At 45.0% G+C, this 14,382-nt stretch overlaps 1 protein-coding gene across 2 annotated transcripts in view; it reads right to left on the bottom strand.

Annotated features, from left to right (window-relative positions):
* LOC143766584 (uncharacterized) overlaps positions 1-13,619 on the bottom strand; it is a 41,105-nt gene extending 27,486 nt beyond the window's left edge. The window contains exons 1-6 of one of the 2 annotated variants that reach the window (XM_077254369.1): positions 13,543-13,619; positions 3,415-3,564; positions 3,106-3,285; positions 2,899-3,022; positions 2,718-2,815; positions 2,437-2,527 (exon numbers count right to left, since the gene is read on the bottom strand). In XM_077254369.1, the coding sequence (XP_077110484.1) occupies positions 2,437-2,527; positions 2,718-2,815; positions 2,899-3,022; positions 3,106-3,285; positions 3,415-3,564; positions 13,543-13,569 (670 nt within the window). In that variant the 5' untranslated portion in view covers positions 13,570-13,619. The remainder of the gene's footprint in view (positions 1-2,436; positions 2,528-2,717; positions 2,816-2,898; positions 3,023-3,105; positions 3,286-3,414; positions 3,565-13,542) is intronic. The other variant, XM_077254370.1, reaches the window with a different exon arrangement.
* Between the last annotated feature and the right edge of the window lie 763 nt (positions 13,620-14,382).

Here is a 14,382-nt window from a genome sequence, read left to right as displayed (position 1 = left end):
GCATTATGTAAAAATGGGGGGCAGGTCAGTGAGGAATCAGTGACCTGCCATAAGCCAATACAGATGAATATGTAATCAGAGTATCACAAAGCCCCGCCATAGAGCACGAGAATCTCATTAACTGAAAACTACAAATAAAGATTAAACAACAACCACAAGACGGATTTCATCACCAGGTATCAATGTACTCAGTATAACAGCGCTGACCTGACACTGTCTGTAGTTTACTGTGCACAATCCTACTGACAGGTTCTAAAAGAAATTGAAATTTCAGCATAAAGGGAAACTGCTGTTATTGTACAATTGATGTGAATACTTTATGCCCAATGATGACAAAAGTATTCTAGGAGCGATACCTTTATTGGCTAACCAGAAAATAGTATGTTTGCAGCTTTCAAAGCACAGTGGCTCCTTCTTCAGGCAAGATTACAAATAGGTTAAAAAGAAAAAAGCACAACATTGAAGGAATACTACAGGAGGACATTTGTTTAGGGGTGGGAGGTGTGATCTCTTCTAAAGGTAAACCAAGGAAATCTAATTAGGTATTTTCTTACAAATGGAGAGGCAGTGGGAATGAAGTTCTTAGTTATCTTGAGTGCTTCTGGTGGAGGTGTGAATTGTATCCATGTAGTGACTCATAAATCCAGGTGTTAAATGGAGTCCTAGTGTCAAAGAATTGAACATCTTCATTAGTTTGAATTCTCAAATTTTTCTTTCTCCGTCATCATTAAAATGACCTTTTAATATTAAGACTTTTAAGTCTGTCATACAATGTCCAGTTCGAGAGGAATGTTTGCCCGCAGGCGTGTCCACGATATGAGCCAAGCACAGGAGAAATGCATGTTCTATGAAAGGAACTAACATTCTGTCCTACAAAACAGCTTGATAGGGCTCAGTTCTGTAGCGATTATCAAGGAATTCTTCCACAGATTGCTACACAAATAATTCTTTCATAACAGATATCGCATCACAAGACAATGTGAACGACACAATAAAAAAGAAAAAGAGGACAAGCTGGACCCCGCAACCTGGCCACAACCAAACTCTGGATCACTACATTGACTGTTTATGTAAAAAAGTTAAATCTGACATTTTGGACAGACACTATAAAGTGCCGCAAAATATCACTATGGAGGAAAGGAAAGCCATACAATCCTTAAAAGCCAATAACAATATCATCATCAAACCAGCAGACAAAGGAGGAGCTGTAGTCATCATGAACACCTGGATTTATGAGTCACTACATGGATACAATTCACACCTGTGCTCTGAAAGCTGCAAACATATTATTTTCTGGTTAGCCAATTAAGCTATCGTTCCTAGAATACTTTTGTCATCATTGGGCAGAAAAGTATTCACATCGATTTTTCTGGCTAACACGGTACCACAATACAATTTGTTATTGTTCATCCTGTTACTGTACAGAAAGTCACACTTGGCCCTCACTGCTCAATTAATGAAAATCATATAAAGGAAAAAAGCACCAAACCGAACCAATAGACAAATGTACAAAACTTTATTAAATACCATTAAAATACAGAAACAAACATAACAAAAGGGTAATCACAGGAAAATGACAGTGGTCAACCAAGGGCAAGGAAGGCACCACAGGAAAAACAGGCAAAGAAACCCAAGGCAAAAACATAGGATGTGATTTTGCTCACAATTATTATCACCCCTTCTTTCCCCACTTATTTTACCTCCTGTGTTAACCTGACACCTTTCTTCATGTTAAATCGCTCTGTGCGCTCCGTTGTTTGGCATTGCCGACGGCGTCTTCATTTCGGCTCTGGGCGGGTTGCGTCCACGGCCCCACTCACGTGTTCAACCATGGGTGTGGCCTGGTGACGTGTACTCTCTCATCCGATGACGCCCTCAGTGATTCTTACCTCTGAGCGGTGGACTGCGCATGCGCCGCCTTTTGGGCAAGCGTCACATCTTCTTTCCATACCAATCATGATTAATGCTTCTGACATATATAAGGGCACCATTTCTTCATGACGCCAGACCCCCGGAAGAAGGCACTGCGCCGAAACACGCATTGGGGTGGTAGGCACCACTGCTCTTCAGGTAAACCCCTAGGCTTAACCTTTTTATTTTGCCTTGATGGTTCTTGCTTTTTTTTTTTTTTTTACCATTGTGGTTATTGACTTTTTGCACCTCTCCTGTGCCGTTATTCATTTGTATTCTTATACATTCTCCATACCTACTAGATCTTCAAGTGGCACATGTTGTCAGCACAATGCACTTTTTGAGCATACCTACATAACTATCATTATGTTTTTGCCTTGGGTTTTATTGCCTGTTTTTCCTGTGGTGTCTTCCTTACTCTTGGTTGACCACTGTCATTTTCCTGTGATTACTCTTTTGTTATGTTTGTTTCTGTATTTTAATGGTATTTAATCAAGTTTTGTACATTTAGTGGTTACTACTCACCTGGGTAGTCACATGTAGGAATCTCCTCTTTACACCACTCATCACCCCTCACATATGTCTCTGTAGTATTAATATGGGTCAGATCTTCACTCTAAAACAAAAAGTCACAGATAGATGGAAAAGTCATATCTATGATCAGCTCTAATCCTGCCATCTCCACCGTTCTCATTACACAAGTATAAAACATATAATACTGGTGGATAAAACAAGACTGAGCACAAGACCTTCACAGCCGTCTACATATCATAGGGGAGATCTCATGACACCTTCTCTCCATCTACCTGATGATCCTGAGGAACATTGGGATGTTCTTGCTTACAGTCCTGTGGAAGAAGAGGACGGGGACATCTCTCTGGTGTTGTCATCTTACTGGATAGATCTGGAGGAAACACATACAGGGACTGAATTCATTCTTTACATACAGATAATTATATTCCATGTGTATTTAGTCCTGTCTATTACCTGGTGACGTGAGGGGCTGGGGAATCTCCATTATGACGTTCTTGTACACATCTTTGTGTCCTTCTAAATACTCCCACTCCTCCATGGAGAAATAGATGGCGATATCCTGACACCTTATAGGAACCTGACACATACAATGATATCGTCATCCCCCCGATCCCTTTATAGCGTTACTGTAAAATGTCCCAGCATTCCCAGCAGTGTCACCTCTCCAGTCAGCAGCTCAATCATCTTGTAGGTGAGTTCTAGGATCTTCTGGTCATTGATGTCCTCATGGATCAGGGGGTGAGGTGGAGACCCTGTGATTGGGCTCAGGGGTCTTCTGCATCCTTCAGACACAGGGTCCTGACAGCGCTCACTAGAGGTCTTCTTCACTACTGTGTAATCCTGGTTATGGAGAGACACATTAATAAATCTCACTACAGACATTTCCAGAGTCCTCACCTCTCCAGTTCTGTCCATCTGTTATTCCCATAGATGAGAATGATGTAATGTGACATCATCAGAATCTCTCACCTCTCCAGTAAGACGGAAGAGGATCTCTAGGGTGAGGTGTAATATCCTCTCCGCCATCTTGTCTCTGTCCATATCCATCCTTGATGGGTAAATCAGGAAAATTCTCTTATATAGAAGATCTTCACTGAGAGGATCCGATATTGTAGAGACCTGAATGAGAAGAAGATGAGCCGATGTAACATCATAAGAATCCTGTGTAATAATACAATTACTGGGGATAATAAGGGAAACATATGACGATATTTATTATTTTACAGTATTTAGTTTCCTTCTTTCCATCTACTAATAAAACCTATATATTTCGGCCACAGACAACAAGCAGTTTCTTCCTCGGAGTCGGCAGCTGAATACGTTCCTCATAGACTCATCTTCCATAACGCTAATTCTCGCCTCATTTACCGACCCTGGAATCGGCATTAGTAATACTGCAGGAGATATTCATTACACGTGACAGGAGAAATAACGACTCCATGATGAGGACGACATCTCCATCTCCTACTGCGGCTCTAGGAACAGATCTGTCCAGAGTCCGTCACTGACTCCATCCCCACCGGCCTCTATATGAAGGTTTCCCGTCTTCCTTGCACTGTAATCTTCTAGCACATTAGATCTCAGCTCTGAGTCACACACAGAAGTTTGAGGCTTTTAAAAAAGCTTTTTTATAAGAACATCAAGACAGGAGTTATTTGATGACAATGTCTCCATGTAGGCTTCCATATATTACATGAACAACACCAAAAAAAGTGTGAAAATATTCCAAAAATAACTATATTGAAGTGTTGAGGTACCAAATAGTAAGTTTTTACCCAGTATATGGACACATTGAACCAATGTTGCAAACTCCAGTATATTAAATCTTCAGGATGCTGCATACGTGAGACTATTTATAATCAAGACAACGGAATGAAGAAAATCAGCACTCACCCATTTTAGAAGATACTTCAGTCCTTTTTAATTTTCATTTGATTCAGGACAATGACAAAAAGTGCAACAGTGCTAGCAGCGTGGCGGAAGGTTCTGTGATTTCCAAAAAAAAAAGACCTGACAGACAATGAACGTTTCAGGCTTAATTTGCGCTTCTACTGGTCCATGCTCCACTGGCCTATGAACATGGACCAGTAGAAGAACTGAAGCATCTTCAAAAAGGTGTGAGTGCTGACTTTCTCCATTCCGTTATCTTGAATACAAAAATAATATTGAGGATGGTGGTACTGTGAGAACATTATAGGGTGTGTGGGGGCCAAGAAAGGGGCACCATACATACAATGAGTGTAATACAGGTTTTCTTGGTTCCGGTCTTTCATAGTTGGGTCATTTGTATCTATCAGTTGAAAAGAAACAAAACCATTGTGATTCTTATGAGGAGACAACACAAACCCCCTAAAGGTACCTTCACACTGAACAACTTAAAAACAATAACGATAGCGATCCGTGACGTTGCAGCGTACTGGATAGCGATATCGTTGTGTTTGACACGCAGCAGCGATCAGGATCCTGCTGTGATATCGTTGGTCGGAGCTAGAAGTCCAGAACTTTATTTGGTCGTCAGATCGGCGTGTATCGTTGTGTTTGACAGCAATAGCAACGATGCCAGCAATGTTTTACAATGGTAACCAGGGAACCAGGGTAAATATCGGGTTACTAAGCGCAGGGCCGCGCTTAGTAACCCGATATTTACCCTGGTTACCATTGTAAAAGTAAAAAAAAAACAAACAAAAAAAAAACAGTACATACTCACCTTCTGATGTCTGTCACGTCCCCCGGCGTCCGCGCTGCTGCTCAGAGCTTCCTGCACTGAATGTCAGTGCCGGCCGTAAAGCAAAGCACAGCGGTGACGTCACCGCTCTGCTTTAGGGCCGGCGCTTACACAGTGCAGGGAAGCGGACGCCGGGGGACGCGACAGACACCGGAATGTAAGTATGTAGTGTTTGGGTTTTTTTACATTTACACTGGTAACCAGGGTAAACATCGGGTTACTAAGCGCGGCACTGCGCTTAGTAACCCGATGTTTACCCTAGTTACCCGGGGACTTCGGCATCATTGGTCGCTGGAGAGCCGTCTGTGTGACAGCTCTCCAGCGACCACACAACGACGAAACAGCGACGCTGCAGCGATCGGCATCGTTGTCTATATCGCTGCAGCGTCGCTTAATGTGACGGTACCTTAAATATAACATTTTATAACAACCTCACAATCTGTGACTCTTCAGGGTAAATCGCTCTCTCACCATTGGATTAGAGCTGATACTATGAAGCTAAAGGGACTAAACAGACTTTCTGTCACCTCCATAAAGGGGCACTTTACCGTGTTTGTCAGAACTGTCCGAGGATTATTAGAGGTGACAGTTTCCCCCAATTAGAAGGGACACCTGTGGATATTGGGGTCTTTACCTGCTGTTTTTTAATAAATAGTATCCTATACACAAGCTCCACACATTACACGTGTAAAGCACCACTTGCACAAACATATCCAGGGTTTTGAACGATAAAATAAAAATGGCCCATTCGTCAAGACGGTATTCACCAGAGGAGGCATATGCTTTCCTTGCCTCCAAGACAGATTCAGCCAGTGAGGAAGATCCCACATACCTTTAGTCCTCCTCCTCATCTAGTTAGGAAAGAACCCCAACAAGGCACCCTAGGACCCAAGCAACCCCTCCAACAATCGATCCTATATAGATTGCATCTCCCGAAAATTATCAGCCCGTCATTCCGGATTTGATCAGCAGCTAAGGAATCCAGTTTGACCTCACTGGCCTCACTGAAATTGAATTCTTTATATTCTTTTTCAGTGAGGAAATAATAAATCTTATGGTGGCCCAGACAAACTTGTATGCCCATCTATTTTTCACCCGAAACCCCACGTCATCATACATCAGATGGACCCCTGTAGATGCAGCAGAGATGATGACATTTTGGGGAATTGTGCTGCATATGGGCATAATCCAAAAAGCAGAGCTTCGGCAATACTGGAGTACTAAAATTCTCTACAGTACCAATATTCTGTATGACCATAACAAGTACACGATTTGAAGAGATCCAAAAATGATTGCATTATAGTGATAATGCGCAGTGTCCTCCCCGAGATGATCCGAACTTAATCTATATAAAATTAGGCCAGTGGTTGAACACTTCAGTAGAAATTTTGCTGAGGCGCACAACCTCCAAAGGGACATCACTATAAATGAATCACTGGTTCATTTCAAAGGGAGGCTAAAATTTCAACAATACCTGCCCAGTAAGAGGGCCAGGTATGGAATTAAAATGTACAAACTGTACATGAGTACCCTAGGGTAAACACACAGATTTAGGGTCTACAAGGGAAAAGACACCCAGATTACCTGGGGGCTGAGTGGGAAAATTGTGTGGGAATTGATGCACCCACTGCTGGATAAGGGTTATCACCTCTACATTGATAACTTTCACAGCATCCCCCTTTTCAAGACCCTCTCTGCGAGAGGTAAAGTTGCCTGCGGCGCTATGTGAAAAAATCAGAGACACCTGCCTAAGACACTAAATGGGCAAACTAACACAAAAAAACAGAGCAAAAAAGTCCACAAAGACATAATTCCCGGTATGTATAAAAGATATATATAACGTTTAATTTCAATAAATATAACAATATAACATAGAAAAAATATCAGAACTATGCAAGTAAAAGGGGACAATAGGGAGGAGACATGATGGTAACTAAGTAGGGGGGGGAAATACTATAATACAACCTTTCGGCAACAGATATAAGCCAATATCAATTGTACAGAGGGTCCCACAGGTACCCCATTAGCATAGGTAACAGAAATTAGATGCAGCATATTACAGGCTTACCCATTGCAGTCATCAGGGAAAGTACCCCCAAAAGTACATTTCGCCAAATAGCTTTCTCAACAGGGTACCCTCTGTACAATTGCATTGTTATATTTATTGAAATAAAATGTTATATATATCTTTTATACATAATTATGTCTTTGTGGACTTTTTTGCTCCTTTTTTTGTGTTAATTTCTGTTTGGAGTTGTCCTGGTGATTTGGCGCCCTTTGGGTGCTTTGAGAGAGCTGGGGTTGCTTACTCTCAGCTACAGTATACTTTAGCGCTTCATGATTGTGAAGCGACAACATGCTGGTGGTCAATTATAAGGACAATAGGGATGTCCTTATCTTCACCACCATACACTGTGACAACAGCTCCCTGGTCACTGTTCATGGTACCACAACACAAGTCCCAAAGCCAGATTGTAACTTGGATTACAATCGGTACTTGGGTGATGCAGAACACTCAGATCAGGTCCTCAAACTCTACAGTGCCATGAGAAAAGCCAAAGTATTGTACAAAAAAATCGGCTGTGCACATTGTATAGATGACGTGATGCAGCCGGACAGTCACAGTTACGCCAGTAGACATGTCTTCTGTATGACAGTGTATGGCGGGCAATCCCCGCATGTTTATTCGCTGCGAACTGGAGCATGGCGCTGCATCACCTGCGATACTCACTCCAGTAACAAGCTGGCAGAGGGGCTGGTCACCCTGGGCCCCGTGCTCTGAGGGGGCCAAGGCGGAGCTACGCTACTGTAACTGTATTGGCGTGCACAGCGTGCCCATACTTCCGCAGAATGTAACTGTGCAGGGACAATCGATCTCCTAGCTCTGCCGCTATGGGGGCCTTGAGCGGGCGGGGGGCCCGGTGCCAGCAGTGGGCCTCCCATGCCCGTCATCGCAAGTTCAACTGTATCGGCTAGATTCCGATACAGCTAACCGCATTGATGAGAGAAGGAGCGTTATGCTCCCTCTCCCATTATCCCCCTCTCAGCATCTGATATCACTAATGCCGACACTGACAGGGGGTCACAATGACATCACTACCTTTTTTCCTGGTTCCTCCGCTGCTCTGAGCGCCCGCACATTTCCGGACAGTGGGCGCTCAGAGCAGCGGAGGAACCAGGAAAAAAGGGGAGTATTGGTTTAATTTTTTAATCGGTCTGAATTATGCTATAAAGGCTGCCTATGGGGGTTCATTATATTAAGGGCTGCATTATACTATAGAGGCTGCCTATGGGGGTGCATCATATTAAGGGCTGCATTATACTATAGAGGCTGCTTATGGGGGTTGTGGTGTTGCGCCTACTGTTTGTGTTGGGGAACACTCGCTTGGCAGCAGATTAACGGTCAGGCACAGTTTTTTCACACAAAACAGTCCATACGGTTTATTGAAACGTCATAAACCGCTCCGTAAGCCAGGTTGCATATCACCGGCTTACACATAGTCCATTACTTCATCACGCATGGCTTTACAAAGCATTCACTAGTCAAGCCTGCCTCTTCAGTCACCAGGTGACCTCGCAGTTCAGTAACTGTCCTTTGTCAGTGCACATAGTTCTTTCCCCATACCCGGGGTTACCTCTCAGGAGCTCCGCTCCACAAGCTGACTCCTTGTCAGTCCTGGCTTCGCCAACACAGAAGCCGTCACAGACTCTGCAGGTACATGGTCTCACCAGGTGCTTCCAGGAAGTCTCCACTCACAGGAGCTTCCAACACCGACCATTCAGGTCCACGGTCTCTTCAGGAAGTCTCCACTCGCCGGAGCTTCCAACATAGACCTGACCTCTTTCAGGACCTACAACACATACAACTCAGGTCCATACACTCTGACAATGCTACCAGACCTCAGTCACATTATATGGTTGTAACCACCCCCCCATGGATGGGCGGTGCATGTGTGGTTAGTCAATTCCCACCCAGCTCCTTGACTAACCCTATAAGCACCCTTATAAATAAACACAACAAACACTTGTGAAACTACGTCCCAGCATAACCGTATCATTTTGGGCTTACAGCGCAGAGAAACATACCGGCCATTTACAATAATGCCAGTCCCTAATTCACCATCAGAATTGTGCCTCCAAGAGCATCCTGAAGCGCACACACATCGCCCATTAGCTGTAAGAGGGGTCACTGCGTCGCAGGGTGCATTATATTAAAGATTGCATTATACTATACAGGCTGCCTATGGAGGTGCATTATATTAGGGGCTGCATTATGCTATAGAGGCTGCCTATGGGGGTGCATTATACTATAGAGGCTGCCTATGCAGGTGTATTATATTAAGGGCTGCATTATACTATAGAGGCTGCATATGGGAATGCATTATATTAGGGGCTGCATTATGCTATAGGGTCTACCTATGGGGGTGCATTATATTAGGGGCTGAATTATACTATAGAGGCTGCCTATGGGGGCGCATTATATTAGGGGCTGAATTATACTATAGAGGCTGCCTATGGGGTGCATTATATTAGGGGCTGAATTATACTATAGAGGCTGCATTATATTAGGGGCTGAATTATACTATAGAGGCTGCCTATGGGGTGCATTATATTAGGGGCTGCTTTATGCTTTAGAGACTGACTATGGGGGTGCATTATATTAATGGCTGTATTATGCTATAGAGGCTGCATATGGGGGTGCATTATATTAAGGGCTGCATTATACTATAGAGGCTGCCTATGGGGGTGCATTATATTAGGGGCTGAATTATACTATAGAGGCTGCCTATGGGGGTGCATTATATTAGGGGCTGAATTATGCAATAGAGGCTGCCTGTGGGGGGCTGCATTATACTATAGAGTCTGCCTATGGGGGTGCTTTATATTAAAGGCTGCATTATGCTATAGAGGCTGCCTATGGGGGTGCATTATATTAGGGGCTGAATTATGCTATAGAGCAGTGTTCCCCAACTGCAGTCCTCAAGAGCCATCAACAGGTCATGTTTTCAGGATTTCCTTAGTATTGCACAGATGATAATTGCATTACCTGGAAAGGCAAGAACTCCATCGCCTGGGCAATACTAAGGAAATCCTGAATACATGTCCTGTTGGTGGCTCTTAAGGACCGGAGTTGGGGAACACTGCTATAGAGGCTGCTTATGGGGGTGCTTTATATTAGGGGCTGCATTATGGTATAGAGGCTGCCTATGGAGCTGCATTGAAATAAAAGTTCCATTGTTCTACAGAGCCTGCCTATGGGGGTGCTTTAAATTAGGGGCTGCATTATGCTATAAAGGCTGCCTATAGGGGTGAATTATATACTAAAGGTCGCATTTTATTATAGAGGCTGCCTATGGGGGTGCATTTTATAAAGGGCTGCATTATACTATAGAGGCTGCCTATGGGGGTGCATTATATTAGATGCTGAATTATGCTATAGAGGCTGCCTATGGGGTGCATTATATTAAGGGCTGCATTATGCTATAGAGCCTGCATATGGGGGTGCATTATATTAACGGCTGCATTATACTATAGAGGCTGCCTATGAGGGTGCATTATATTGTGGGCTGAATTATGATATAGAGGCTGCCTATAGGAGTGCATTACATTAGAGGCTGAATTATACTATAGAGGCTGCCTATGGGGGTGCATTATATTAGGGGCTGAATTATACTATAGAGGCTGCATATGGGGGTGCATTATATTAGGGGCTGAATTATGCTATAGAGGCTGTCTATGGGAGGTGCTTTATATTAAAGACTGCATCATGCTATAGAGCCTGCCTATGGGGTGCATTATATTGGGGGTCGAATTATGCTATAGAGGTTGCCTATGGGGTGCTGTATATTAGGGGCTGAATTATGCTATAGAGGCTGTCTATGGGGGTGCATTTTATAAAGGGCTGCATTATACTATAGAGGCTGCCTATGGGGGTGCATTATATTAGAAGCTGAATTATGCTATAGAGGCTGCCTATGGGGTGCATTATATTAAGGGCTGTATTATACTATAGAGGCTGCCTATGGGGGTGCATTATCTTGGGGGCTGAATTATGCTATAGAGGCTGCCTATAGGAGTGCATTACATTAGGGGATGAATGATACTATAGAGGCTGCCTATGGGGGTGCATTATATTAGGGTCTGAATTATACTATAGAGGCTGCATATGGGGGTGCATTATGCTATAGAGGCTGTCTATGGGAGGTGCTTTATATTAAAGACTGCATCATGCTATAGAGCCTGCCTATGTTATATTAGGGGTCGAATTATGCTATAGAGGTTGCCTATGGGGTGCTGTATATTAGGGGCTGAATTATGCTCGGGGGGAGTCTCGGGACATTTTAAACTGTAAAGTGGGCACTTATTGTGATAGGGGAACTCCGGTTACTGTGACTGTCAAAGGGGCACACAGGGGAATTATTACTTTCTAGGGGGAAAAATGTGGGTGCTGTTTTCTAGGGCATATGCATCTGGCATTACTATATTCTAGAGGGTTGCTTTAGAATTTAGAAGGCACAGAGAACCACACAGCAGGTGCAGTAATAGGGACACATACGGCAGCAGCGGCTCAGTATTGGGGTATCAGGGGCAGTAATAGGGACACATACGGCAGCAGCGGCTCAGTATTGGGGTATCAGGTGCAGTAATAGGGACACATACGGCAGCAGCGGCTCAGTATTGGGGTTTCCGGGGCAGTAATAGGGACACATACGGCAGCAGCGGTTCAGTATTGGGGTATCAGGTGCAGTAATTGGGACACATACGGCAGCAGCGGCTCAGTATTGGGGTATCAGGTGCAGTAATAGGGACACATACGGCAGCAGTGGCTCAGTATTGGGGTATCAGGTGCAGTAATAGGGTCACATACGGCAGCAGCGGCTCAGTATTGGGGTTTCCGGGGCAGTAATAGGGACACATACGGCAGCAGCGGCTCAGTATTGGGGTATCAGGTGCAGTAATAGGGACACATACGGCAGCAGCGGCTCAGTATTGGGGTTTCCGGGGCAGTAATAGGGACACATACGGCAGCAGCGGTTCAGTATTGGGGTATCAGGTGCAGTAATAGGGACACATACGGCAGCAGCGGCTCAGTATTGGGGTATCAGGTGCAGTAATAGGGACACATACGGCAGCAGTGGCTCAGTATTGGGGTATCAGGTGCAGTAATAGGGTCACATACGGCAGCAGCGGCTCAGTATTGGGGTTTCCGGGGCAGTAATAGGGACACATACGGCAGCAGCGGCTCAGTATTGGGGTATCAGCTGCAGTAATAGGGACACATACGGCAGCAGCGGCTCAGTATTGGGGTATCAGGTGGAGTAATAGGGTCACATACGGCAGCAGCGGCTCAGTATTGGGGTTTCCGGGGCAGTAATAGGGACACATACGGCAGCAGCGGCTCAGTATTGGGGTATCAGGGGCAGTAATAAGGACACATACGGCAGCAGCGGCTCAGTATTGTGGTATCAGGTGGAGTAATAGGGACACATAGGGCAGCAGCGGCTCAGTATTGGGATATCAGCAGGATGAGGAGTTTGTGCAGGTTGGAGATAGATGGTGATGGGGCTGGAATATGAGAAGTGAAATGTGTCTTTGTTGTATTCTCTGCAGCCGAGTCCTGGCTGGAAGAAGTCGACATGTCGGTCGGAGCCAGATGGAAAAGACAAGAAATGTGAATGACTCCATCAGAAAGATCGTCAGTGGTAAGTCACCATCTATAACTGTGCTGTGATCTCATATATGTTCTGTAGGATCGGTATCTACCACTGACCATATGGCGGTAATATCAGTGTTGGTCGTTATATAGAGATTATCTTCAGTAACAGCGCGGTCATCTGCTGAGGTTCTCCTCCAGTATTAGGCCGGGATCACACACACACGAGATACGGCCGAGTCTCGCATAGTAATCCCCGGCCCTGCAGCCTGTACTCCGGAGGGAGCGTGCAGCCGCATAGTAATACATGGAGCCGCTCCGGAGTGCAGGCGGCAGGGCCGGGGATTACTATGCGAGACTCGGCCGGATCTTGTGTGTGTGTGATCCCGGCCTTAGGGCGCGTCACTGAGTTGTAATCAAGATTACCTGGTTAGGGGCCACTCAGAAGCTTCGCCCCCCTGAACCAAAACCCAAGCTGCACCTCTGTAAAATAGTCACATAGTTATTAAGGTTGAAGGAAGACTTTAAGTCCATCTAGTTCAACCCATAGCCTAACCTAACATGCCCTAACATGCTGATCCAGAGGAAGGCAAAAAAAAACCATGTGGCAAAGAGTAAGCTCCACATCACTGCTCACACCACACAGAGACCCCAAAAGAGTCTCAGTGCTGAAGGGGTTAATGTCCCCCCTCAGTAATGGGGAATCTCCAGCACCTACCTCCACCCGCAGAGCCGCACTCCACATGTACGGCTCCTCTGTGCGCACAGGACCTGTGATGAGGTCACAGGAGGGGAGGAGTCAGGGGTCACATGATCAGGGGCCTCAGTAGTGATGGGCAGTCCGGCTCTTTTTGGTGATCCGGCTCTTTCGGCTCCGCTCACTATAAAGAGCCGGCTCTTTCGGCTCGTGAACCGGCTCTTTTTTTAAATAAAACTAGATTTTACACTGTCATCGTTCCCAGTCTTTGCCTGTAAAGTGACAGCCTCATGATACACCTGTATAAGTATTTAGTGAAGCAGTAAAGACTGGTTTTTAGCATTGCTGTTTCTGCAGATTGTTGGCTCTTGTGAACAGAGCCCGCGCTACTCGGTTGTAGTCCTAAGGCCGGGTTCACACTGCGTTAGCAGCAGCCTGTTCAGCACATACGCTAACGGGCTGCTGTTAACGCAAGTGCCGACGTTTACATTGCGCTAGCGCAGATAGATCATCTTCTAGCTCTATCTGCGCTAGCAGTGACGGACCCGGAAACGCTGCAGCCCTCGTCCCAGGGTCCGTCACTCAATGACGGCATATCCCTAGTGCACGCCCATTGTGGGTGTGCGCTACTGATGCGTCTGACATTGGAGTCAATGGCGGCCATAACGGACTGCGTTACACCGCGTTTATGCCGCTGTGTAACGTAGTCCGTCTAACAGATGCCACTAACGCAATGTGAACCCAGCCTAACCTGTATTACTTTGTAATATGCGCCGTTTTTTGTACACGTCCTTTCTGAATTAGTGAGTGCTGTGCTATATGTTGGTGCTGTATAAGATTGTAATTCATAAAAATAACGGC

Source organism: Ranitomeya variabilis, chromosome 4 (assembly GCF_051348905.1).
Source record: "Ranitomeya variabilis isolate aRanVar5 chromosome 4, aRanVar5.hap1, whole genome shotgun sequence".
Classification (NCBI taxonomy): domain Eukaryota; kingdom Metazoa; phylum Chordata; class Amphibia; order Anura; family Dendrobatidae; genus Ranitomeya; species Ranitomeya variabilis.
This window is presented reverse-complemented; position numbering and strand designations above follow the sequence as displayed.